The 27,790-nt window shown below is 37.8% G+C and overlaps 1 protein-coding gene across 5 annotated transcripts in view; it reads right to left on the minus strand.

Annotated features, from left to right (window-relative positions):
- Nucleotides 1-3,587: 3,587 nt before the first annotated feature.
- LOC147076990 (trypsin-1-like) overlaps nt 3,588-27,790 on the minus strand; it is a 37,614-nt gene continuing 13,411 nt past the window's right edge. For all 5 annotated transcript variants that reach the window (XM_085940620.1, XM_085940624.1, XM_085940621.1 and 2 more), the window contains exons 3-11: nt 25,196-25,321; nt 23,334-23,468; nt 22,964-23,104; nt 19,975-20,135; nt 18,434-18,564; nt 15,462-15,626; nt 14,053-14,147; nt 12,375-12,532; nt 3,588-3,970 (exon numbers count right to left, since the gene is read on the minus strand). In XM_085940620.1, coding sequence (XP_085796746.1) covers nt 3,797-3,970; nt 12,375-12,532; nt 14,053-14,147; nt 15,462-15,626; nt 18,434-18,564; nt 19,975-20,135; nt 22,964-23,104; nt 23,334-23,468; nt 25,196-25,321 — 1,286 coding nt within the window. In that variant the 3' untranslated portion in view covers nt 3,588-3,796. The remainder of the gene's footprint in view (nt 3,971-12,374; nt 12,533-14,052; nt 14,148-15,461; nt 15,627-18,433; nt 18,565-19,974; nt 20,136-22,963; nt 23,105-23,333; nt 23,469-25,195; nt 25,322-27,790) is intronic.

Below are 27,790 nucleotides of genomic sequence, written 5' to 3' on the forward strand. Positions count from 1 at the left end.
TTAATGTTGGTAGGTTCATAGGTAGGTACTTATACTAATAACAGAATTAAAATTAAAATAATCAAATATTTTATTGGTGTACCTACGTAGTTTTTCGTAAACAATACCATGTTAATAAACACGTGTCATATTATACAATTAAACCAATTTCGTATTATCCAATACGAATTGAACGTAAAACAAAAATTCAATTAAACATTGCATTAGTCAGTAATGGATAAAAGGTACTTTTACTGTTGTAAATAATAGTATAATTTACTATAAACTTGAAGTAGAGACACTTCATTACTTCATAATCGTGTTGGTCTTTAAATAAAATCCGTTCTCCGTTGCAATTTTTATTATAAAAGTATTGGGCAAGTCCTACTCCGTTTCTTGGTAATGCGCCGGCTACACGTCAGCGACTTGCCTGCGCGGTTATGACTGTGCAAAAAAGACGGAACACTCTCGCATGGCCACACGGCACAAGTAAAACTGCGCAAAGCTCATTTCGTTAGAACAGAAGTCATCGTCGTGAAAACATTTTTTTCCGGAATCGCAGCAATGTCGTGTCAAGACGTGACGATTTGTTTTTGTCAGAAGCGTTTTTCTATTGTTCATTGGTTAATAAAAGAGAAATAAGTCCTCCAGATCAATGTGGACCAAACAATGGCTATTGAGAAGAAACATACACTCGCATATAAATCAGCATTTTTTGCTTAAATATAAATATATACTAGTGACGAAGGGTGGAGGTAGGCTGCTAAGATCCACCATAAATGGTGCACACTAAACTTTGTCAGTCATATGTATTTGTATTCATTGAAATAAGACTACAATTTACAGATGGTGCTGGTTAGTTTTTAAAATTCAATTAAACCCTGCGAAAACCAAGCCATAATAGATAATAGTGAAAAAATACTAGTATATCTATAAAATATCTAAAATTATGCAATTAAATCATACATAAATATGAATATTTTTTAGATATAATATTTTTTTTTATCTATTGTGATTTTTTTAGGCAGAGTTTATTGAATTTAAAAAACGTACCAGCAATAATATGTGTAATATTAGGTATTCTTAATCCAACGAAAACAAATAAGTATGAATGAAAAAAAACCGTAACCTTCGACGAACTGAGCGCGGCTTGTAAAACTCGGTTTTACGCAGGCCGCACTTTTTGGTTTGCGCGGTGTACAGTTTTGTCGTCCACCCGCACGGGTTTGCCCGCGCAAACCGGTTTGCGCAGGCAACACCGTAGTGAAGCATGAGCGTGTGGCCGGCGTTTAAGAAGCAGATGCTAATTCAAGGCGCCGTCTCACAGACGTGGCAGGTTGTTATAAAGTTTATTTTAAAAATGGTTCTTTAAGTAAAAGTGTTCAAACGAAGCTATGATTTTATATTTTTTGTCCCAGATTTCCAAACTAAACTTAACAGTAACTTTTCTACAGTTGGTCATGTAGATATTAATTAAAGTATTAACAGTCAACTGTATAAAAAACGACATGGAAATGCAATAAAGCAGGCATGTCCAACTTCAAGTACGCCGTTATAACATTATATAGGTACTATGCAGTATCAAAAGTGGAAGTAGGTAATCTAACTCACTCTCTTGCCTGAGAAAACTGAGGCATTACAAATTACACAACAACAATGTGCCATTTGTTGTGAAAATGGTATACGATGATAGACGCACACTTATACCTACTTCTTTTTTCTTTCCTCAATGTTTCGGGCTCGTTGCAGAGGCCATTATCAAGGGATGTGTGTTATGATCATATATGAGGAGCAAACATTCAAAAAGTGATTTGTCACACAGATGTTGAGCTGAGATAATCACGAAAAACATATTGTATAATAACCTAGCCTATGTACTCAACATGGGTTTTTTGTTATAAAACTGTTTAAGGAAAGAATTTTAGTCCTGGTATTTTGTATAATCTAAAACTCGCGGAAGTGGTTAATTTTTTGATTTGAAATTTGGACAAAACACGATTTGCATGAAACTTGTGGACAAAACACTATTTGAATGAAAATCAAGGCATTTCATTTGTACCATATATTATTTTAATAAAATATATAAGGGAGCATATTGTATAATATTATGTACAGATTGTTAAATAGTAAATAAAAGGTTCTGGCTTCACACAGTCACCTGCTCACAGACCTCCTGCTCTTCTATATTGGCCGATGGTTCATCAAAAAGTATTTTTTGTACCATTCTAGTCCTCCATCTCCGAGATTCTTCCAGTTGCCAAACGTTACTTTTACATCATTTTTCTTCTCTTGTGATATGACATGTGATAAGGGCAACGTGTCTGGTTGCACTCGTTGCAAATTTGAATAAGATATACCTTTCTTCACCAAGTAACTGTATTCTTCCGGGCTATTGCTAATATAATGAAAATTTGTATTTCCTTTGACCAGTAAACGTTTTTGGCCACGTGGTGTTATTTTTACTTTTAGTGATGATCGTTTTAAATCACTAATTCATGGGAAGTCTTTATACAGTTTATTCAGGGACTTAGTGTCCACTATGTCCCAGTCTTCACCCAGCACATTTTCTGGGCCGATTCGTTTATACACTTCTTGGTATTCCTCAGGTGTCAAAAGAGTTTGGTTTTTTCTTAGCATTTATGCAATGCAACCATCACAAAACAGTCGAAGTAATTTTATCCGTGGAAATCCATATTTCTTAAATGGTGCAGCAAAGCTAAAGATATTTCTTGGCTACCTTTTCCAGCTTTTTCTTCTGTCCAGGTATAAAAATGTGGTATAGAATATCTTTTTTTTTCGCTTCAGATCGTTTCCTACATGCATAAATCTTTTTTCTAGAGCCAATATTGGCTTGGCCAACTTCGATATGATCCTCACTATCTTCTTGCATCGTAAATTGTTATAATAAATTAAATTTTATTAACGTCTTGTTAAAAACACAACTTCTTTAAACAGTACTGTCACTGAAGTAACAGCTCATAGTTACCGTTCAAAATGTGATTAGTTACATATGCAATGTGGAGGCTCTTACGCTGTGATTGGTTAATAGGACAAAACATCGTATGATTGAAATCAAGTGCTGGAGAAATCATGGTTTGCTTGAATGTGTCATTTTTAGGATTATTTTTTTATAGGATAAAACGTTCATTGAACACTGATTCTGGTTTCCTTTCATAGATTTCAATATGGACTATCAGAATTAACAATAAACGAGATTTTTCAAAATGTGTGACAAATCACTTTTTGAATGTTTGCTCCTCATATGAGTATAATATGAGGCACCAAGGCCAGACGGCCTTTTATCCTCGTCGTCTGTAGTATTCGCGTTTGTATACCTATTAACGAAGAGCGCATGGCTCTTCGTCGTGGGTCTGAAGAAAAAAAATAAAAATGAAAAAGGGCTGGGAAAAATAGGGGATATACAGTGGTTTCTCCTTCGAATTGACTGAGTCAGCACTGCGGAATATTTTATTTTTTACATTTATGTATTATGATTATCAATCTTGTACGGTAACCCAAGATGACATCACTGGAACGGATGGAATTTACTAAAATCGTAAAGGGAAGGTTAAGACACTGGCTGGGGTAAAGTAGAATAAAAATATCAATAAAGGTACATACAAATATTATTTATTGGAAAAATATATTAACTTTTTATAAGTCAGGATTTAAAAGACATTTAAAACCTGGGGAATGCAATGTTTAGTTGTACTGTTGGAAACGTTGATTTTGTTTATGAAATAGATTTTGCAGGTCACTTTTAAACGTTGACTGGTAATGCTGTACTCTCTCCTGGCGTGGTGTGGACGTTTGGTCTTTATCCGGTAGGCCATACGATGCCCTCGATCCATCTGACGTAGTGAGGAACGCTGGTGTATATTCCGACAGCGTTGGCGCGGCCGCAGCCAGCTCCGAACGACGTGACTCCGATCACGTGAAAGATGCAGCGGTTGGTTTCGTCAGACACTTGGAGTGGACCGCCGCTATCACCCTGTAATACAATAACAATTAGAGAATGAATTATATAAAAGTGAAGATAATTTATGGTGTATCACAGGCATGGCCCCTACATTCAAAGACCAGGATGTTCTTCTACTTAAGATGAAGGGCAGAGTGATTTTTTTTTCATTAGTGTGCCCTAACTGGTATTGAGTAATCCCAGGGTTCTTTGAGTCCCATAGGCTCTTTTTCTTCTTCATATAAATATTTTTACATATTTTCACAATACATGGCGATATACATAGGGACATTTTCAACTAGTTGAAAATGTCCCTCTGAGGCGGACGAAACCGGTCCTAATCTATTTAATAAACGTGGAATAAGTACTAAAAAAACAAATTGCGTTTTATTAAATTAAAACAACAATACAATATTTATCCCGAACTTCACCGAAAAAAATGTTCTTTTGATTTACACCACCACCGTAGTGGGTGTACTCGTTCTTTTCGCAGAATGTTTATCGCAGATTTTTCGTTTTATAATATTGAGGTTCCAACATTTTAATTGAAAATGGACAAAAAAAGTATTATTGCATTTAAATTATACACTACTTACTCAATACAACACAGCCTTATATATCGTTTATCGGTATTTTGTCTATTGCACTCGGTGTACCTACACCATGGCCCCCACATCCTGAAACGGGTTCTCAGGCTAGGGCAGTGGTTGGCAAACTGCGGGTCTTTGGTCCCTTGAGTGCGGCTCTGCCACAGATGCTCTCTGTCATATTTGACATGGCTACAAAGAAGGAGCAAAGAAAATGGAAGAGGATAACCGTAAATGTAATGTTGAATAGACCGAGACTTCGCGTTTATTCAAAACTTAAATGGCTTCCCGACCTGTATTTATGTGTCGGGAAAAATTGGTGCATTCAAATTTAGAGAGATACTACAACTAAAAATTCGTAATTTTGCGCTAAATATTCTGTCAATGATGCAAGGAAGAAAGCAGCTGAGGAGAAGAGTCAAGAAAAATAAAGTTCTGTATTTAATTAGGTACTGAATAAAATCTTTCAACAATGTTAATATTGCAAGTTTCGTGGTTAGTAAAAAGATTTCCAAGAGAGGAAATCAAGAGTAAATTGAGAAATCGATGTATTGATGAGAACCTGGAATCTTTTTAATGTAACCTGGAAGCTTAAAATTAAATCAACAACATACGAACCTGACTTACCCAAACTTTACAAGGAGATGCAAGGCCATTATTTACATTGAGTTTGTCAGTCATTGTCATGATTCAATTGTATGGATACCTGACTTACAATTTAATTTTTATTAATAAATAAGATCATTATTACGTATGACATTCAGTTTTATTTAGTGTACCTACCTATAAGTTAATTAGGACTTTAACTAAAGTTTATTAGGTAAATTAGCAGTGTACCTACTTACTTCATACGTATATAATTTAAGTTTAAGTTTATTTGGCTCTCAAAAGAAATCTCAACCGTTGTACTGTTGATATTTGGCTCTATTGACTAAAATGAGTTTGCCGACCACTGAGCTAGGGTATTTGACGGGCCCCCTATCCACCGCTTAGATTAAAGACAGTGTGAAACACTACATTAACGTTTTTCAAATTGTGTTTTAGTTCAAATTGAGGGTACTTATACAGTGAATTATTGGCGATTTTCAATACATCTACTTTAATAATGAAGCTGTCGAGTATCGACACATAAAAGTCAGAAAATATATTGGACATTTATATAAATCAAAATGTTCATAGTCATGAGGTATAATAGCGCCGCGCCGCAGGCGATTTTTTTTACTATTAAAGCTAATTTATGATGTGTGTTTATCTTACTTATCTGGTCAACCCCACGCCGGGCCCCCCACAGCCCGGGCCCCCAGGCTAGAGCCCTGTCAGCCCTTCCCAGCCATGACCAATACCACTCCGGAATTCGGGTGGACACCGAGAATTTCATTAGGGAACGGGTTTCTAAAAAAACCTGACATTAGTGTTTAGAAATTTTTGTATTAGAAATTAAAATCTAAGAAATATTACTAAAAAGGGTGCTGGAGAATTACAAATCATTTTTTGCCGTGTTGTTTGTCTAGGCCCAAGGTATAGTTTATTGGCTTTCGATTTCAATATGTAAAATCATTCTGATGATTTTCATATTTTGGGGGGGGGGGCAAGGCCCCCTGACCCCCCCCTGGGTGCGCCACTGACACTCAGTATCATTATTATTAAAAAGCAATAATCGCGACCCCCTTTGTGGTGGTCAAGTAAGATGCGACCCTTTGATATATTGGATAAATAGCCATTTCAATAGTCAGAAAACGGATAAAAAATATTTATATCATTTAAATATATCACATCAGATTGTATCGCACAATATATAAATATTCTTTATATATAATGTTTGAGGTTTTCACGGTTGTTTTTTATAGCGGGTAAAACCACCAGTTGATCGTTTTTTCGCAAATCGCGTAATTCTTTATGCAGGCGTTATGTTACTTTGACGTGGTGGTTTTGATTTCCTGAGGATACGGCTAGCGTCTTGTCGTATTTCTTCTGCAACAGCAGCGGGTAGTTTGTGTATAGCAGATTCAACTTCGCATATGATGTCGTCAACAGGAATGTGTTTTGGTGTTATTGCAAAATTTATTCCTTTTACTAGTACAGCAATTTTTGCGTCATCCAAGACAGCTAGAGACATGTTTTTAACAACATTTAAATTGAGTGAAGACGAAACACCTTTCTTAACAGATAGACTGCTCAATTTCTTTTTGTGTCCAAAATATATCGTCTGGTTGCTTGGTTGTGGGATACCTGGTCAATCAAATTCCAGTCTTCAATGATAAGAGCTCGGTGAATCTGCGAATCATCGTATTTAAAATCCAAGATATCTCAAGTATCAAAGGCTCTTCAAGCAAACGGATATTCCTGCAAGATGACCCAAAAAGCCACCAAAAGCAAAATCAACCTTAACCCGGTTAGTCAGGAGGAAGAGATACAGTTCAAAGGCCGGGCCTATCTACCTTATATCAAAAACACCACCGATGCTATTTCCAGGATACTTCGGAGACATGAAATCGAAACAATATTTTCAACATCGACAAAGGTCCGAAAAATGTTAAGACCAGTAAAGGATTCGCCACCTTTGGAATCGGCAGGTGTATACCAGTTAAGCTGTCGCGGATGCCCAAAAAAGTAAATAGGCCAAACTTCTATAACAGTAAAGAAGCGTGTGAGTGAACACGAGAGGGCACACCGACTTAAACATTACACGATGTCGGCAATTGCTGATCACTCGATGGATACAGGACACAAATTTGACTTTGAAACCAAGATATTGGGTCGGAATAAAGGATATTTCGCACGATTGGTAAAAGAGGCCATTTAAATCCATAGAAACCCTGAAAATATTAATAGGGATGATGGATTACGGTTAAAAACGTTATGGCTTCCGGCACTACCAGCAAAATCCAATATTCGAGCCGGTATCCCTGGTCATAACGATTGACAAATTATTCTGAGCAACGTTTGCTCTTAGTTAATCGGCGTCCTTTGACATTCTTAGAGCAACGTTTACATTCACATACCTACACTACATTTTCACCATAAAACATATCATCTCTTGAAAATGGCTTCTTCAACGAGCCCGAAACGTCGAGTAAAGAAGGAAGAAGGACACACGGTGAAAACCCAAAAAATCTACTACGATATTCTTTATATATTATAGCGCAGCAGGCGATTTTTTTTTACTATTAAAGCAAATTTGAAGTGTATACATAACTGGCCACGCCCTCTCCGCTAAGCTTGGACCCCAGGCTAGAGCCTTGTCAGCCCCCTCCCCCCTTGTGGGGGCCATGATCATAGGTGTATTATATAACTAAGTTTTATGTTAAATACCGTCTAGGCGGCCCAAATGCTAAGCACATTATCTTAAGTAAGTAAGAATTTTGACTCATTCTCTTTATTATGATATGCCCGAACAGTCGATTCTGATGTACGTATTAACAATACGCACCGTTTTAAACCGACAATTTTTCAAGTTATCCTGATAAATGAATCAGAATATATGTATCTAATCTATGTCAAAAGTACCAGAAGGAGTTTTGCGATGATTATGAAACTTGTTTCACCTATAGATACCTGTAGGCCGCTCGTTTTTACTTAATTAAATACTCGTAATTTTCCGGAAAAGCAGAGAAATAAACCGCTTTTCTGTAATTGATCCAAAGACCTGAATCCTGGTCTGATGGAAGGAGGCAGAAAAGGGCCCCATTGGTCTACTTTTCGCATGAGAACACGCCCCGAAAGTCATGTACGGCTTTTTCCGATTTTTGTATGTACTTTAAGTTATTAAAATCTATATTTCAATACAAGTATTTGAACTCTTACGCGTAGACATAATTTCTTAATCAAAATTATGATCGATTCTTTAGATAATCGATGAAAATATAAATTTAGAGTGGGGGTTTTTGCATCTCTGACGTCAGTTTTTCGAAGAGACCCCATCTGACAGGTATAAAAAGACGTGTTTTTCTATACAACGTCATCTCATTCGCAGACTGGCACTCACCGCGAACAGTCATACCTCAAGCTACGACACGAGTAATAATACCGATACAGATTCGATTTTATTAACGCTTTCAAGACATTTCGATTACAATAATTCCGATCCGAATTTCGACACAAAGAAAATTCGATACGAATTCCGCCACCTCCGCCACCTTTCTCGATTGGAATAACTCCGCCACCTTGCTCCGCCACCTTCGCCGATTGATTTCAATACGAAGCTGCCACCTTCGTTGAAATAATTCCGCCACTATTGCCGATCCAGTCCGCCACCTTTGGATGCTGCAGCGCCGTTATCATCGCCCATCTGGAGGACATCTAATGAATTTCTGCCGCCTCTGATTGTCTTTCTTGAGATAATTATCGACGGCCGAGTGAATTGGAACTTCTCTGAAGCCTTCATAGCGGCTAACAGAACAGACACATTCAGATATTGTTACCGATACTGCGTTACAGTTCGACTAAGCGAGCCAAGATGAGCAAGATTCCTTCGCTTACCGGTTTGCTGAATCCGGACTCACATGCGCAGATCGACGATAACATCCAAACCGACCTGACGCAGATCCATGAGCTGAAGAGGAAGCTGAGAGCGGCAGATTTTGCCTACATCTACGGCTTTCTCTGCATCGCTTATGGGATTCCGCCACACGAGACACTGCCAGATCTCCAAAAACAGAGAGACAAGCCTGAGAGCAAAAAGAAAACAAAATCCAACATGCAGAGAGTCCCAGAAGAAATCGATGCCATCAAGCTGGTGACCCCTAATCAAGCCGACACGGAGGAGGACAACGCTGACTACGAGGACCTGGACATCGATGATTCTGACTACTTTGACGACGACTCACAAACCATGGAAGCTGATAAACCCGCTCAGGCCCCCACTTTGGCCACTGCCAAAGCCCAGGCCCCAGGCGGCCCCTCAACATCCACCGCCCAAACCAAGACCAGCCCCGAAATGATGGACACCACTCCAGCGGTGCCACCATCTCCCAGCATAAAATCAGACAAATCAAAAACGTACGCAGCCGCAGCCAAATCAAATGCAGCCTCAGCCATGACCACAATGAGTGATGATGAATTCCTCAAAAAAATAAGAGCCGTTAACGATCGTCTCAACCTCGAAGAAGACGAAGAAATAGAAAGAAAAAAGATCAAAAGAGCAAGCAAACGCCCAGCCACAAAAAGCCCCGATCTCAAAATTGCCAAAAAACCAGCTACACAGACACCGAAAAAGCCAGACATGCCAACCCCCAAAACGACAGTACCAACGAAGGACAAAAAAGCAGACAGACCGCCCAAAACCCCACCGATTATTCTGCATGATAAAAAAGCATTCAGGAATACAATGGCCAAGCTGAAAGACGCTGGTGTCACTATTTCTGACGCGAAAAATATCAAAACAGGAATATTACTCACCCTGCCAGACCCAGACTCTTACAGGCTGGCAGTTCGGATTATGGACACAGACAAGACTGAATACCATTTATATAACCTCCAAGAGGAAAAACCATTAAAGATAGTGATCAGAGGTATCCCTGAAGAGACGACTGCTGAAGAAATTCGCAGTGAACTCATTTCACTGGGATACCCGATCAGGAACGCCTTCAGGATGACCCAAGGGAGCCAGAAGACACAGATCCCGCTGATTCTCCTCGACGTCGAGAAGAGCGGCGAGGCCAAGAATATCTACAAGCTCACCTCCATCTTTGGATTATCCATCCAAGTGGAGCCGCTACGCAGAAGAACGGCGGATGGACAGTGTCATCGCTGCCAGGGCTTTGCCCACTCCGCCTCCTGCTGCCACGCTACTCCGATGTGCGTCCGATGTGCTGGCGAACACCTCACCTCGGATTGCAAGAAGAAGAATACGACCGATCCCGCCAAATGCGCCAACTGTGGTGGCCCTCACCCGGCCAACTACAGAGGTTGCCCAAGGCACCCCAAACACGCCAGATATGCGTTTACAAACGCCGACAAGCAATTTCAACAACAGCCCAGACAACGCGAAGAACCGCAAAACACATTCAAACCAGCTTGGATGAACACAACCAACAGAACCACGGAGCCAGACCAAATAAATGAAGCGCTGATGGCGCTCAAGAACGCCATCGATATCGCCAACGAACTCATGAAAAGACTAACCAGCAAAAGGACCTAGATCCACACCAAAGTATAGATAGAAACGAACGAGCGCCGACAAGAGTGAAGAAAGAAGAAAAAGAAACACAATTTTAATCCTAACCAACAAGCCAAGATGCAGACAATACAGAAAAACCCGCAAGGGAGGAGACTTCCATCACACGCCATCATACAGATGAAAGGGATATGGGGCTTGCCCCGGTGCCCTACACGCCAAACATACCACAACAACAACATACAACGTCATCTGTACTTCTCTGTACCTACAAGACTGTACCTGTGTAGCTCTCGGGAAGAATCACAGAATAAAATCGCGTAGTTTTGAAAATTAGATCGGTAATTTTCCACGCGAAAATTAAACGTCGCGTCATACCTGTGACGTCATCGTAAATTGCGACGTAGATATTAACGCGTCGACGGAAAATATTCGTACATAAACGAATACGTCACTAAGTACTGCGTCATAAGTACTTCGCGAATTATCTATGAATGGAACATGGTTTCCCAAACATTATAGTCCGGGACTCAATAGTATATAAGTGTGCAGCTATACCTATAAATAAAGATAAAAGTAAATACGATTAGTTTTTGTATTGTAAATTAATTAAAATAAGTTTATATAATAATTATTTGAGAATAAAATATAGAGTTAAATTGTTTATAAATATTAACTATAATAAATTAGTCTATGGAAAGATAATTTAATAAATATTTAAAGCTGTATTGCGAAAGAGTTTTATTTTGAAAAATTCCTCGATCTTTTTCACGAAGAAATAATCCGGTATACAAACTGGGTGACAGTTGAACAGCTGTTTTTGACATTTCGTGCACGTGGGTACGGAATAAAATTAAATTGAAGGTTAATAAAGTATTCGAAGGATCCTGGTGTCATCCTATTACTAGGTGGCGACTCTTTTTGGACAATTAATATAATAATATTGTTACGGTGCGTTTAATAGTGACGGAAAGAACTTTAGTTGACTACCCCCTCCGACTTAGGGCTTGCGCAGACAGAGAGCGGTCGGAGTTCTGCGTTCAACCGACCGTTGACCGCTAACGTTCAGGGACAGCAGACAGGTGGCGGTCAACAATAAGCGTTCCATTTGTTTACAGACGTTGTACTGACACAAGCGCTGCATAATGCGAGACCGCTATATTCCGACTGCGAGTGGAAGTGAGAAAGCACCGCTGTTGCGTACTCACTCCCCCGTGTGGTTTCGCTCTATGTTGTGTGACTGCTCAAATTCCTATGACGGGACTGGACGGGAGGTACGGCGTTCTTTGTAATTCCGGACATAGAACTCCAGAACTCTAGCGTTCCAATTGACCGGCGTGGTCTGACCGCCGGCTGTGTACCCATACAGTACAAAGAACGCCTAACTCCGAACGCGGAACGCAGACCGCCTGACCGCGCTCTGTCTGCGCAAGCCCTTAAGGCTGAGCTAGCCCAAGCAAGGGTTCCCAACCTGGTCTAAGGGCTGGGCCAGTTGAGGATTTAACGCCCTCGTGGTTATACCAGGACCGGGGTAACGTCACAAGGTTTAATTGATTTTTCAAAACTAGCCAACACCACCTGTAAATTATTATAGTGTTAGTTCAATAAAAACAAATACGTACGACTAACAAAGTTTAATGTGCACTATTTATGGCGGATCTTAACAGCTTACGTCCACCCTTCGCTATTTCTTTGAACCGATATTGACAAAATTCTGCTATTCGCAATTCCTCACCTGGCAGGTGTCCTTGTAGGCGTCTCCAGCGCACATTTGTTGCTCTCTAAGACCGCTGGGGAGGGATCTACTGGCCACGGATTCATAGCCAGGCGCGCATTGAGAATAACCAATCACCTTTATGCTAACTTTCAACAGGACGTCTGATTTTTTACCGTCTGCAAAGAGAAATATACATTTTTAAAATTCTGCAAAAAGATAAACTTATCGTGAAATGTTGTATCGGAAATATATGGCCGTATATTAAAGACCGTCCAACCTCTTTGGGTCTTGTCGTGGTGACATACAATTAATCTCTAAATAAAACACGGTTCTTGTCTATTACACTTTACAGGAAGCCAGCAGCAAATAAATTTTGAAAATAGCGGATACATACTGGATTATTTGTAAGGTCAGGTTAGGTTTTCATTATTGAATAATTCATGAATTTTGCCAAAATCACATATTATGAAAAATGAATTAATGTTCATATTGAATCTAATAAAATTTGAGACCGCATAGTGTACGGTCATCTCTTTCCGATAAGACAGCTCACGGTGAAATGTTTTACGTACAATTTACATGTAACCATCACAGTAGATATTTCAGTAAATTTTATACCTATAGTTTTATAATAATTACAGTCGAACTTGGTTATTACGATCACGGATGTAATGAGGAAACATTCGTTGAAATTTTAGTTTATGATTTTCACCATACATTTATTCACTTTTGTAACGAGCTACTTCTCGGGTATACCGAGCAAAACTGTTAATGTGTCGATCGTTTAAAAACAACATTTACGACCATAAGCAATAAGATCCGACCGGGTAGTTAACTAGACCGATGCCGCCGGGATCGGATTACGTTTATGACACTAGTTAGGTGTCTAAGTATCTAATTGGTGTTTTCGCCGACAACATTGAAAAAGTATCCACGCATATGGTTGAAATTGCATGTAAAAAATCAAAACTTTGTGAAGCACTAATTCATTACATTAAAAAACTTCTTTGTAATTTATGAATGCCATGCTTGTTTCAGGGATTTTTACCATGTTTTTCAGCAGTGACGTCCGTAGACAAAATGCCGTCCCTAGGCAATGCCAAAATGAAGCCACAATTTTTATACAGTACTTTCCATCATCCTTTCATGACTCCAATATCTAAGAATTGTGTTGAATGGATACATTACTAACAAGATTGAAGATATAAGTACCAAGGTACCTATACTACTAAATTAAACTTCTTGCTTCAATAGACAATATTGCGAGTCTACGGTTTCAGATAGGTACATTTAAAAATACGTGACGTCCAAGGACAACGGAAGTAAACTGGACATCGCACACCCGACAAAAAAATAAACTCCTGTTGAAAATTGTATAGTACTTATAGTACTTATCTAATTAATAGATATATTTTGTTTCCAACCTGTGAGCTGATTTTTTTAATGGAAAGATATTTTCGAAAAATGTTATATAACGAGTAATGCTTATAACAAGCAAATTCAGTGGGTTCCATTTTCCTCGTAATAGCCAAGTTCGACTCTTAATTGTGGACCAATTGATACGATAAAATTTTCACCCTCCAGCTGCTCCATAGATGCGTGGTCGGTTTAAATTGAATGTAAACAAGTTTCTGTCACTGTCAACCCACTGTCAAGCATGCAAATGTAAAAGAATAAGAAGAGTTTTGTATCTTACTGTGTGCAATCCTTCCCCAACCGGTTGCCACGGCTGCTTTGTCATTAGGCTGAATTGTTTCAGAAAGACAAGCTGGTCTCACTAAGTTTCCTAGCCTGTAACAAAACATCATTATAGAATACGTGTATTAAATAAGGCTCTAAGTACCAAAAAGTAGTATTGCTTGTAGTTACAAAATACCGAGTCGTTGCAGTAAAATTTCATGAAGCAGACCTTTTGAAAAATGTAGTTTTACAGTGTGAAGCAATCACGGCAGCTTCTATAATTTTAGGTATTAAGAACTCGCAAGTGTCAACACACCATCATCAGCTATTTTATATTGAATGCCGTTGACCACTGCAGTGCTACTTACACCATTATAAATAAAACACGCCAACGGACTAACAACGTCGACAGGTTTAATTATGTTGCTGTATTTTTTTGACTTGCTTGAGGCACTTAGACTGTAGTTGAAGTTATTGGCGTTGGTGTGTAGAACATTTTTCTATAAAAATGTCAGTTTTTATGTTTTTGGTACTTAGCGCCTTAATTAATACACGTATTTGTTTCACTATAATAATGTCGACATAAATTATACTGATGGTTTTATAAATGCGTTTAAAAATTAATAAATGTAAAAAATCTTAACACCACTGCACAGTTATGTACCGAAATATGACTATATTCTAAAACATTAGAGCGAGAGGTTTAAAAGAATACTATTTTATGTAACAAAAATACTTTATGCAGTCATCAAATATTTAAAATAACTATAAAGAATAATAAGGCTTCAAAATTATATACATAGATTATCTACATCGTTTAAGGAATGTCCAGGATCATGATTTGAAAATACAATAAAAACTCAATTTTGACCTACGACGAGCATGTGGGCCGTTAAGTACTTCAGTGAAACGGCAAATAATTTTCAACTTTAGGCGTGATGACTAATTATATTTCGTTCGGCACCCGTCATTTGCACAATCCGCGCATCGCCTACCCACGATCTTTTTAGACCATCCCTCAACTGAGGTTTAGCATACGTATAGTATTGCTATAAAATATATTTACGCCCACGATGGTCTGACCCTAACGGATTACCTGTCGGCTTATAATATGGGTCCCAGGTTCGAATCCTGTAGTTCCAATAGACTATAAATGGCCATCTATTTCAGATACAAAATTATACGTGAAAGTTTCTGAACACGTCAAGCGCAAAGTTTTTAATCAATGTATGCTTCCAGTGCTCACGTATGAAGACGAAGCTTGGAAGTAACAGAAAAAATGATATTCCTTGAAATGCTGTACAGTAGATCGACGAAATATTTAGATTCAGTAGAATTACGTGGAGAGAATTGGAGAAGGCCTTCACCGAGTAATGGATTAAAAGAGACTGATAATTACCTATGATACTAAAATGAATCTCTAACCTGGCATGTCTGACCATCTTGATGAGGGCAATGTCGTGGTATTTGCTCGGAGGGTCGTAAGCAGGGTGGACGATGATCGATTCCACTCCAATTTCTTGAGGCTCCGCGCCGTCGTCGTTTTTGCTGATGCTGTGTTCTCCAAGGCGGATGACCGTCGGCTCAATACTGCACAAATTCAAATATTATATCAAACAAATAATGTAGTGTAGCCAACAAATTTTGTTATCATTGGAGGGTTACGTTTCTTATTGGTTACAATAATAATTATAAGATCCAGCTGAGGTTTTGTTCAACGATTGACAGATTACTCTGAGCAACGTTTGCTCTTAGCTAATCGGTTTCCTTTTGACATTCGTAGAGCAACGTTTACATCCACATACCTACACTACATTTTCATCATAAAACATATCATGTCTTGATAATGGCCTCTGTAACGAGCCCGAAACGTCTAGTAAAGAAGGAAGAAGGACACACGGTGGAAACCCATAAAACTACCATGTATGGTTTTTATATTTTATTTAATAAATCTTATTTAACATTGGGCTAAGGAGGCGTCTGATTTTGAGAAAGGCACTCCTTGCGATCTCAATTCAAGTTTTTATTTCCAGAGACTGGTAACATTTTTCATCAGTGACGTCCCGTGGGTATAGGCAGATTGAGTGTCGCTTGGGGCGGCAGTTACCCGAAGGGCGGCAAATCGAGGAGAATCATAATTTATATATTTATAGCTACCTAAACTTAGTAATAACGGAAATATCCTTCCATTAAAAAGTCCTCTGTGAACAGCAATAACACGACGTGCAGATTTGCAAATAATATTTGAATTATAGGAAGGTACATACTTACATAATTTAAAATGTATTCAAATTTAGTATTATTATGTTTGTTAGTTACTCGCGAGTTTTGGAAGTTGTCAGGCGTATTTTTAAATGTACCTATCTCAAATCGTAGACATTGTCTATTGAAGCAGATATGGCATTTAAATTAGATTTAGTGGTGTATATAATTATCATGTTAGTAATGTCTCCACCATACAACAAATTTCTCAGATAATATTGGAGTCATGAAAGGACGATAAAAAGTACTGTACCTAACTGTAAAAAAATGAGGCGGCATGACGTCACTGTTTCTCATTGACCCAATGATACTCAACCTTTTTTTTCTTCGGGCCAAATACATATATTTGTAAAGTAACGTGGGCCGCATCACTACTTGTGTGACGAAAAAATCATGAAACCCCCCCTTTTTTACAAAACATTTTTGAGATTTTAAAAATTATGCGTGTTTTTTAAATAAATCGCGTGCAATAGCAACACTCTTATACCAGATCTGATGTGGACCATAATGACAATCCTCTTCGGGTGTCGAAAAAGTCGAAACGAATCTCAAGATATACGAAATTCCTGATAATAAATGTGTTTCGGGCCGCACATAAAAGCTTAAGGGGGGACATGCTCGTCGAAGGTCAAAATTGAGTTTTTATTGTATTTTCAAACCATGATCCTGGACACTCCTTAAACGTTGTAGATAATCTATTTATATAATTTTGAAGCCTTATTATCCTTTATATATTTCATTTTAAGCATTTGATGACTGTATAAAGTATTTTTGTTACATAAAATAGTATTCTTTTAAACCTCTCGCTCTAATGTTTTAGAATATAGTCATATTTCGGTACATAACTGTGCAGTGGTGTTAAGATTTTTTTAGTTTATTAATTTTTAAACGCATTTATAAAACCATTAGTATAATTTATTACGAGATAATTTTTGTAAAATATTCACGATAAAAAATTATGTTCATAATCTCTGTGATCCCAAATTTGACAAGAATTAGGCATTTTATTATTTAAAAAATCGGCAAGATTAACACATTTGAAGATGATTCTAAAGGAACTTATTATAAGCTATGTCTTTGACCATTCAAGTGTGATAAACATCTTATGAATAATGATTGCTTTATAGTAATTATTGACCTAAGAATAAGGTAGTGTTTTTTTGAAATACGCTATTTCTTTTGTCATTACCTAGTAGTTAAGCTACAACATACGGCCGTAGCCTTAAATTGACAAACTATAATTAAAGTAGGGAGTAAAATTATGTTAACGCGCGTGTTTGAACATGTACCTAACCGAATTTTTTTTTATTTTTTTTTAAACGGTACATGTTCAAACACGCGCGTCAATATCATTTTACTCCCTACTTCAATTATAGTTTGTCAATTTATGACTACGGCCGTATGTTATAGCTTAACCACTGGGGAATGACAAAAGAAATGGCGTATTTCAAAAAAACACTACCTTATTCTTAGGTCAATAATTATTATAAAGCAATCATTATTCATAAGATGTTTATCACACTTCAATAGTCAAAAACATAGCTTATAATAAGTATCTTTAGAATCATCTTCAAATGTGTTAATCTTGCCGATTTTTTGAATAATAAAATGCCTAATTCTTGTCAAATTTGGGATCACAGAGATTATCAATATAATTTTTTATCGTGAATATTTTACAAAAATTATCTCGTAATAAATTATACTAATGGTTTCATAAATGAGTTTAAAAATTAATAAACGTAAAAAATCTTAACACCACTGCACAGTTATGTACCGAAATATGACTATATTCTAAAACATTAGAGCGAGAGGTTTAAAAGAATACTATTTTATGTAACAAAAATACTTTATGTAGTCATCAAATGTTTAAAATAACTATAAAGGATAATAAGGCTTCAAAATTATATAAATAGATTATCTACAACGTTTAAGGAGTGTCCAGGATCATGGTTTGAAAATACAATAAAAACTCAATTTTGTCATTCGACGAGCATGTCCCCCCTTAAAGGGCCGCATGTGGCCCGCGGGCCGCAGGTTGAGTATCGCTGCATTGACCGATGTACCTAAATATTTTTAATGGCTAACACGCTAAGTTGACAGCGCTGGATAAATTCGGTTTAGGGCAGTTAACTCACTTGGAGACAGTATTGTCTCTGTCAAGACTGGCGCAGTGGGCTGCAGTCAAAATATATTGGTCGCTGATGAGGGAGCCTCCGCAAGGCCACTTGAAGTCGCTGCTTCCAATCAGCGGCCAACCGATCAGCGCCTGGAATGACAATCATAATGATATACGATTAAACTTGGTTTACGACATGCAGGCGAAGGTGAAAAATTTCCATACTAAAATAATGTAGGTATCGGATAACTACAGTACCTACTACTTTCATATCGATTCTTCTACGGTCCCTTTTGGAATTAAAACCCCCTCGCGTTTACTTTTACCGCTACCAATATCCCCGCGCCAGTGACGTCCCGTGGGGGTACGCAGATTGAGCGTCGCTTGGGGGCGGCAGTTACTTGAAGGGTGGCAAATCGAGGAGAATCATTTGATATAGTTATTTTATATAGAAAAAAATTCAAATACCCACTACAAAAATCATATTTGAAAAAAAGTGATATCGCGCCAACTGTTGAATTAACCAATTATGCTACGAGCGTCTTGTCTAGTTGCGACAATTTAAACTAGTAGTTCATACATGAAATGCTTACAAATTGCGTTATTATTGACTATCGGTTTTTGTATATTGAATCAAAGAATATCAATTACCTTAATTACTAACCGACGCCCGGCTCTCGCTCAAATATGATTTTTCTAGTTATAATATATCTGAAGTATTTTCAAGTTATGTATGATCGATACATATCGAATGTTACATTCTCAAAATCTTGTGAATTATTCGTTGAATATAAGAAATAGTTTATTAAAAATTGTTAGCGAGTTCAAGTAGACGTTATAGCTAAAATAATCGGCGAGAGCCGGGCGTCGGTTAGTAATTAAGGTGGTTGATATTCCTTGATTTAATACACAAAAACCGATAGTCAATAATAATGCAATTTGTAAGCATTTCATGTATCACCTACTAGTTTAAATTTTCGCAATTAGACAGGACGCTCGTAGCATAATTGGTAATGCTACAGTTGGCGCGATACCAGTTATACGTGTTCAAATCTAGTTGAGCTTCGAATTTTTTTCAAATATTTTTTTTTAGTGGGTATAGATAATATATATTTGAGAATTTTTCAAGTGACCGGACAAAACAGAACATGACAAAACAGAGCAGCCAAGGGAAAAATGAAACATTAATTTTTGTGGAATCTATATAGGTTAGGTTAGGTTAGTTCAGGTTAGGTCATTATTTTGTTGTACCTAGTCACACATATTATATTGATTAAGATGAGATATCCTAAGCTTGCCGGCAACACTGTATATAATTTGATTCATTATTTATAAATCTGTGCCATTAAAAATCTATCAACATAATAGAGATAGAACAATTTCAATAAATTTATATTTTTCCTGAAAGGTCACAGTTATATTATTTATCGTTGTTCTGTTTTGTCACTGTTCTGTTTTGTCATGTTCTGTTTTTTCATGTTCTGTTTTGTCATATTCTTTTTTGTCACTGTTCTGTTTTGTCATGGAACCCATAACTTTCTTCAGGATCTTCGTGTTTACCATATGAGGGAATTCTCCTACGTCAGCCTCAACTCCGCCAACAATCAACGGAGTGCTGGTGTAGTCACATTTTGGGGCCTTAATGGTGAGCGTCTCTGGCTCTGGAAGTAGAGCAAGTCCTTCGACGACTTGCGTCACACGGGAACTATACTCCTCGCATTCTAGGGATTAAAATCACATACGTTAGGTATTTTATATTAAGCGTCGGCCTATAGTGTCGTGGGTCCCAGGTTTGAATCCTGGGTCGGGCAAGTACACATATTGTTTTTTATTTTGTGTAGAGACAGAGTATGGACCTAATAGGTTGAGCAAGTGGCTGACATCCATTTCTCGTGAAAACAAAATCTGTTAACACAAACCTCCACTCTGTAGAAGCCCATATGACCTTATTAGGATCGGACATGGTCGAAAAAAAATCTTCTTCTTGGGATGCTATCTGCAATGGAAGCCAGTGGCGAAGGGTGGAGGTAGGCTGTTAAGATCCGCCATAAATAGTGCACACTAGGGAATCCAATCCCGTGCCAAAATTCTGATCCCGGGATTACAATTTGACAATCCCGGAATCCGGGGACTGGTCCCGGGATTGGCATTTTCTTCCATTGTTAATATAAAATCTTTATATTTACACATAAAATTGATAAAATCGGTGAAAAATAAATCTAGTATACTTTATTATATTTAAGACATTTATTGTTAATATTGTATATTTACGTTCAATCTTGGAAAAACATAAGTTTAATGGAGTAAACAATATTAAATATATATATATATGATACCTCCACGTTTATACGTAAATGGAGGACCCCTTAAGGGTAAAGTACGAGCAAAGATATGGATGCCACATTCATGTTTACTATATTCCGCCAAGCCAAAGTCCTTTTATCGCCGCTGTATGAATACAATGCTCTTTATTAATTAACTATAAATGTTGTTTCTTTGGTTTCAATTCTTCGAAATCGCTGTAACTTTCATCTACCTGCCAAAAAGGTGACTTGGACGACCCTTTAGGTAAAACCCAAGTAAAGACCCAAGCGTTCTGCTGCGGGCAAGAATGATAGAGAGGGTCGGACGTTCAGGGGTAGATCGAAAGGGACAGCGATAAGGGGAAACGAGGACATACCAATCTGGCAGGCAGGTAAAACCGAAGCCGTTGGGCAGTTGGTGGAAGTCTCCGAAACACGACGGACTATGTGTCCCGTTGATCCTTAGATTTTAATCGACAGCCTACGGCGCCCATCTTGAGTAAATTTAGGCCTGTTCAAAATTTATAAACCGCGTAAAACTTCATAATTGTGTTAATTGTGTTAAATTAATGATATTGTGTGGTGTATGTTTTTTTTTTGTTGTGAACCTAACTGTTAAATATAAAACTCTGCTGTGCTACGAACCACGTGTGTTTCATTGGGAAGATCTAACATAATCAACTGTCAATCCTGCATCTTTACCTAACCTAACCTTACACTGAACGTGCTCTACCGAAACACCAAAACCCAGCTTCAATTGACCGCCCTAAACAATTATTTCGATCACTGAGCTAGTCGAAGGGTGGAAGCTGGTCGTGTGACTCCACGTACCGACGCCCGGTTGACCGGTGAGCTGAGTGCGGAGGTCGGATCGGGCTGTGCGGCCCCGACTCCCCTCCCTACCGGGACTTCCGGGGTGTCATATATATATATATACATATATAAAAATAATAATGTGAATTAATACGAGATTGCTGTTTCTGATAGTAAAGACTGAATGAATGGATTAGCGAGATTTAAAATAGTAAAACAAATAATCATGGCGTACTTATGGTCTCTCCGCTTCATAAATCTAATTAGTCAGCCAAATATGAATCTGCCGTAAAACGTATGAGATCATGGTGGAATTACTTCCAATCTTTCTCATTTTTAATAATTTATGTGAAAAAATAAAATGAATCGGCAACTTACACATGGGTATAAATATAGATGAAACTTTATTAAAATTTAATTTATTTCTAATGTAGTTATTTTTTATTAAAATTATTTTTTCTGTTATATTTTCGCTTTTATTTTATGTTCCATAAAAATTGATAAAAAAATCAATCCCGAAATTCCGGGATTATATTTATTGATCCCGGGATTCATAGGTATCGAAATTAGCTCAGGATCCCGGGATTGGAATCCCTAGTGCACACTAAACTATGTCAGTCAACCGTATTTGTTTTCATTAAAATAAGACTACAATTTACAGATGGTGTGAGTTAGTTTTTAAAATTCCATTAAATCCTGTGAAACTAAGCCATAATAGATAATAGTCAAAAAATACTCGTTTATCTATAAAAGATTTTTGTCTACGAATATTATAGTTGAGTTAGGCAGGGCTTTGGAATTAAACCAACAATATGTGTAATATGTATTCTTAATCCAACATAAACAAATAAGTATGAAAGAAAAAGTGTGCACAATTCTATCGTACCTATCGCCCAAAATATACCAAAACTATTATGGTTTGGTTTAGGCAGTGTTCAATTGATTTTTAAAAACTAACCAATACCATCCGTAAATTGTAGGTACTCGTAGTATTAGTTCAATAAAAACAAATACGTATGACTTACAAAGTGTAATTTGCATTTTTAATACCTGCTCATAAGCGATCTCCAAATTGAGTTAAAATTTGTCGCAATTAAGCATGGCAGTCGTAGCGCGATACCAAAGAGACGCAGGTTCGATTCTTGCCGGGTGTCTTACTTTTTTCAAAAAAGATTTTTTATATTGGCTATATCTTCTCATGAGTGTCTCCAGAATTATGTAGGTATGTTCAAAAATTGTCTCATTTCTAAATTGTTTTGGCGGCAATGTCTGGGGCAATGTCCGGGCGGTTTTGGTTCAGGCGGTTTTGTCGGGACCCGATTGCGAATAATTACTTCTAATATGGGTAGTAACAATTCAACAATTTTGACCTTTATGAAGCATGTCTCCCATTAAGTAAGTTTATTAATTAGTCTTCAAATTTGTTTCCATACTTCTCTCACTAATGGATTTCTTTCCGCTTCTCCTGCTGTTGACAGCTGCCGTGCTCTCAAAGTTTTCAGAGCCAGCGGTGCTGCTAGGGTTGAAATCTGTGTTTCCAGACGTACCTCTATTATTCGTATTACTGTTGGTATCTGTAAACAGAATTGAGACAAAATATATTGAATATTTTAACACTATATTTGAAACTAAAACTGAAAGGGGGTGGAGTTCTGAATCTACGCGAAGGGCGACACTTTGTCTAGGAACATCACTGCTTGTACATGGCATAAATTTCCCAGCGGAAAACTACAGACTACGAGGAGTGGAGGAGAAGACTTAATCCAGCAGCGGATTGTCCCGTTTGACAACGAATCAACTCACTTGGTCTTTGCCCAAAGGTCACATTGTTGGCGATGTTCGGTCCAGGGTTCCTGTTGTTAAAATTCGCGTCTCCACCGCTAGGGTTGCTACCCTGGTTTCCGTTGCCTTCTACGCAGCAGATTATATCGGAGTCACCTGAAATTGTAACAATACACAGTTAATATTTGAAAACACACAATATACATCACAAACAAAATGAACCCAACAAACCAAACCGCCCCGCAACACATACGGTCTTACTCGAGCGTATCACGAGGCCCTACGTTTGGTGTGAAACATCAAAGATTTTTTACACCTGGGAATGTCTCAGGAGCAGATACTCAAGACTAAGGTCGCCACTTAAGTGTGATTTTACTCAGTTTACAGATAATTTCTCATAAAAAGTACCCATAAAATAAAGGAGCATGATAAATATATAGTACAAAAAAGAACAAATTATGTGAAGAGATTTTCACATCCGCAATAACCATATTTTTTTTTAAACGCAACAAAATTGGCTGTGGCGACCAAGTCATACGGCCCAATTGGTTGAAACGGCGGAATGTTTTAGTTAGATTAATTTAAAGGCGACATCTTTTTATATACAACGTTTTTAATTTTTGTGTGGAATCATATAAGCTTGACTTGACTAGCTTAAACGATCAAAAAAATGTGTACTTGATAGAAATAATACTGAAATGTCATTTTGACATTTCATATTGATTTTCATAGTAACGCACGTATATATTAATAATCTAGTTTCTTGGACCCCAGACCCCTAGCAACCAATAATAGTGGATTGGATTACGGATTTCTTCCGAAATAAGTTTTCATACAAAACAAAATTAGCTGAAAATGAATTCAATTCTACTTAAAGACGGCTAAAAGTATTAAAAAGGCATTGGTATCGTGTTCTGATTTATTCTAAAAGTTTCAAATGTCTAGCTAGTCGGGAAATTAGTTAAAAATCGATTGCAAGATTTGTACTGGATAAACAACCACCGGACAAATAAGAATACGACATAATGAAAACGTTGTAAAATGCACGTGTAAACACGTATTATTGTGCAAGTTTCAAGATTGCGTGTAGGTATGGATCTGAAAAAGTCAGAAGCTTCTGAATTTTCACACGCCAATGGAACTTGTGAGTTATCTGCGCCTGCGCACTAGAACGATAGTGGAGAGCCTGCCGGGAAAAAAACGAACTACTTAGTGGAACATATTTTTGACGTGTACCAATTTTCACAACCTGCCAAATTGCACCATCATGGTCCCCACATCCTGAAGCGGGCCCACAAGCTAGGATCTTTGCAGGGCCCCCTAACTATCGCTAAGGATAAAAGCACTGTGATGCTCTACAGTAGCGTTTTTCAAATGGAGTACGTGGTAAAATTAATGTGTATATTTAGTGTTTTTTTTTTGTATAATACATCCATTTGAATGTTGTCGAGTATCGATACACAATTAAAAATTGTATCGTACAAGCACATACTTTTAAATATTAACATTATATTAGGAAAATAGCGCCGCAGGCGACCTTTTTTACTGTTAGAGTAAATTTGTGATGTGTGATTATCTTACTCATCTGGTAGACTCCCCACGCCGGGCCCCTCCTGATTTCGGGCCCTCAGGTTAGAGCCCTGAGCTATGAGCTATGAGCACCATACAATAACAACATCGCGTCTTGCTTCCGGTTGACGAATGAGATAGGCGAGACATGGCACGTTATCGTGTAAATTGTCGTGATAGTTTAAAATACACACTATTGGTGCCAGTAAACCCATGAACGTGTACAGGCGGTATTAGTCCATAAGCCTGCTGTCAATATTCATAATATTATGTATGCAGACCAAAAGTAGAAGAAGAAGAATGTTGTAGCTTACCATCAAAACCGCAGTTTGTTGGTCTGATGCCTGAGTAGCTGAACTGCTGAGCGGCCGACGGACAATCCTTGTTTAACTTGCAGATGCCCTGCGTTGAAGAACCAGGGATGTGGCACTTGTCGTTTTCTGGAACAGAACAATATATTACTGTCTTGGGTTAGATTATTTTAACGTATGCACGAGTAAAGGTGCGTGATGTGCATAACGAGGATAAACCACAAAATAAACCGATGGCCATCGAAGAGTTCACGATTTGATAGAACCGATGAGTGGATAACCACGGATTTGAAGGGTATTATTAGATGAGCATAATATGATTATACCCACAGTGGCCGCGCGGCTTAAGCGTTGGACTATCACGCCGTGGGTCCCAGGTTCGAATCCTGGGTCTGGCCAGTACACATATTGTTTTTCAATTTGTGTGTGAGTCAGGGTATGGACCTAATAGGTTGAGAAAGTGGCTGACATCCATTTTTCGTAAATAACAAAAATCTGTCAATACAAACCTCTACTCTGTGGAGGCCCATATGGTCCTATTAGGATCGGTTTTTAATAAACTACTTTTTTTATTCAAAGAATAAGACACGCGATTTGAGAATGTAACATTCTTAACACTAAAAAAATGAACTGAGACTATAATTGTTTAACTAAGACTATAATTGTATAACTGTTTTTATTGAACTAAGACTATACTTTTCAGATGGTGTTAGTTAGTTTTTAAACATCAATTAAACCGTGCCAAAATCAGATTTGGTATATTTTGGACGACACAACAAAATTGTGCACACTTTTTCATTCATACTTATTTGTTTTCGTTGGATTAAGAATACATATTACACGTCATATTGTAAGTTATTTTTTTTAATTCATTATGCCCTGCCTCAACCAAACTATAATAGATAAAACGTATTACTCTGTATTATATAAAATATACAAATTTATGTATGATTTAATTGCATAATTTTATATATTTTATAGATAGACGAGTAATTTTTGAATATTATCTATTATGGATTGGTTTCGCAGGGTTTCATTGAATTGTAAAAACTAACCAACACCATCAAATTATAGTCTTAATTCAATGAAAATAAATACGTATGACTGACAAAGTTTCCTAATTTGAAGTGGCGCAAGGAGATAACCAGATTGACTCCAGACCATTGGACTTCTCAGTTCTTAACCAGACACGGTGGTTTTGCCTCCAAGCTCTGTCAGCTTGGCCTAATAGAATCTCCGACTTGTTTATGTGGCGAATTGCAGGACGCCGATCACATCCTCTGAGTGTGTCCCCATATGTCGGTTGAAAGGGAAGAGCATCTCAAGTCGGTCCGACCCTCCGTTGGACCGGTCGGTCATTGCGACTTGGTATCTACGAGGGAAAATTTCTCAGCTTTTAAAAAGTTTGCGGCATTGAACGGCGAGCGAGAAGGTCCTTTCTCAACGAGAATTGTTCCAACCCAACCCAACCAAGGTCTTGAGAAGTTGCTCCTGGGACACTTTCGGCACAAATTAAAAGAGCGCCTAGCCTTCATTACGCCACAATATACGCCTGCATAACGGGTGTGGAGACGTTGCGGGTGGTGGAAGGAAAAACAAGTATAAATAATTGTTTTTATTTTGGGTTTGCGGTCCGTAAAATATTACTCATATTTTCAACGGTCCAGAGGTTTGAAAAGGTTGGGAATTTTAAATTTTAATGGACAATAGATCAAAAGTATGAGGATCACTGTTTACTTTAAAAATACTAAGCATGCACTTTAGCGTTCGATTACCTTGTTAAACAAACATATATATTACTAGCTGACCCGGCAAACGTTGTTCTGCCATATAAATTATTTCTAGTGAATATTTTGGTTGTTAAATAAAAAATAACGAATGTATCGTAAGTGTGTGGGGATGGGATCTATGACAGAAAGAGGAATGGAGCGCTGTAGACGATGACCGCCGATAAAAATAAAAAAAAACCCACCATTCATTTTCTCAATTCAAAATGAATAATGATATTCACAATGAATAAATTACCTGTGACAGGATCTCGTTGTTTAATGTTTATGCAATATCCGTCTTGTCCCTTCCAGAAAATTAGCGGATATTGGAGAGCGTCGTATGAACGGTGTGTGTCAGCGATGAACTCCAGATTATTGTTTCTTCTTCGAATCACGATTTCTCGCGTCGACGCGCGGGCGCCAACCATGATTCCAGCAATGTCGTCAACAACAGGTGCATTGAATGGACGCACGTGCACTCCAGCTTGTGTTTTATCAGGATTGATGACAATAGCGTGATTGTCACTTTGCAATTCGTGCATGTGTGCTTTGAAGAATTTCAATAATTCATTGTGCTCATTCAATAGGGCGTCCAGTTCGCCGACGATGCGCCTGGCAATTGAGGTTATTGTAGCCGCAACGTGCATCTGCATGATTGATGTCCTCACCGCCCATGAAGTAGATTTGTAAAAATTTATGTGGTTCATTTGGCATTGGCAGCAATGAGCCTACTTTGTGGTATACTTGACCTTTGATTTTGAACGTAGAATGAATTGTTGACCATTTGCCGCAGTATTGTGAACTATTTCTGTTGCTCCGGACGAAGTCA

Source organism: Rhyacophila brunnea, unplaced genomic scaffold, assembly GCF_057557595.1.
Source record: "Rhyacophila brunnea isolate RB1 unplaced genomic scaffold, BYU_Rbru_1.0 scaffold_13, whole genome shotgun sequence".
Classification (NCBI taxonomy): Eukaryota; Metazoa; Arthropoda; class Insecta; order Trichoptera; family Rhyacophilidae; genus Rhyacophila; species Rhyacophila brunnea.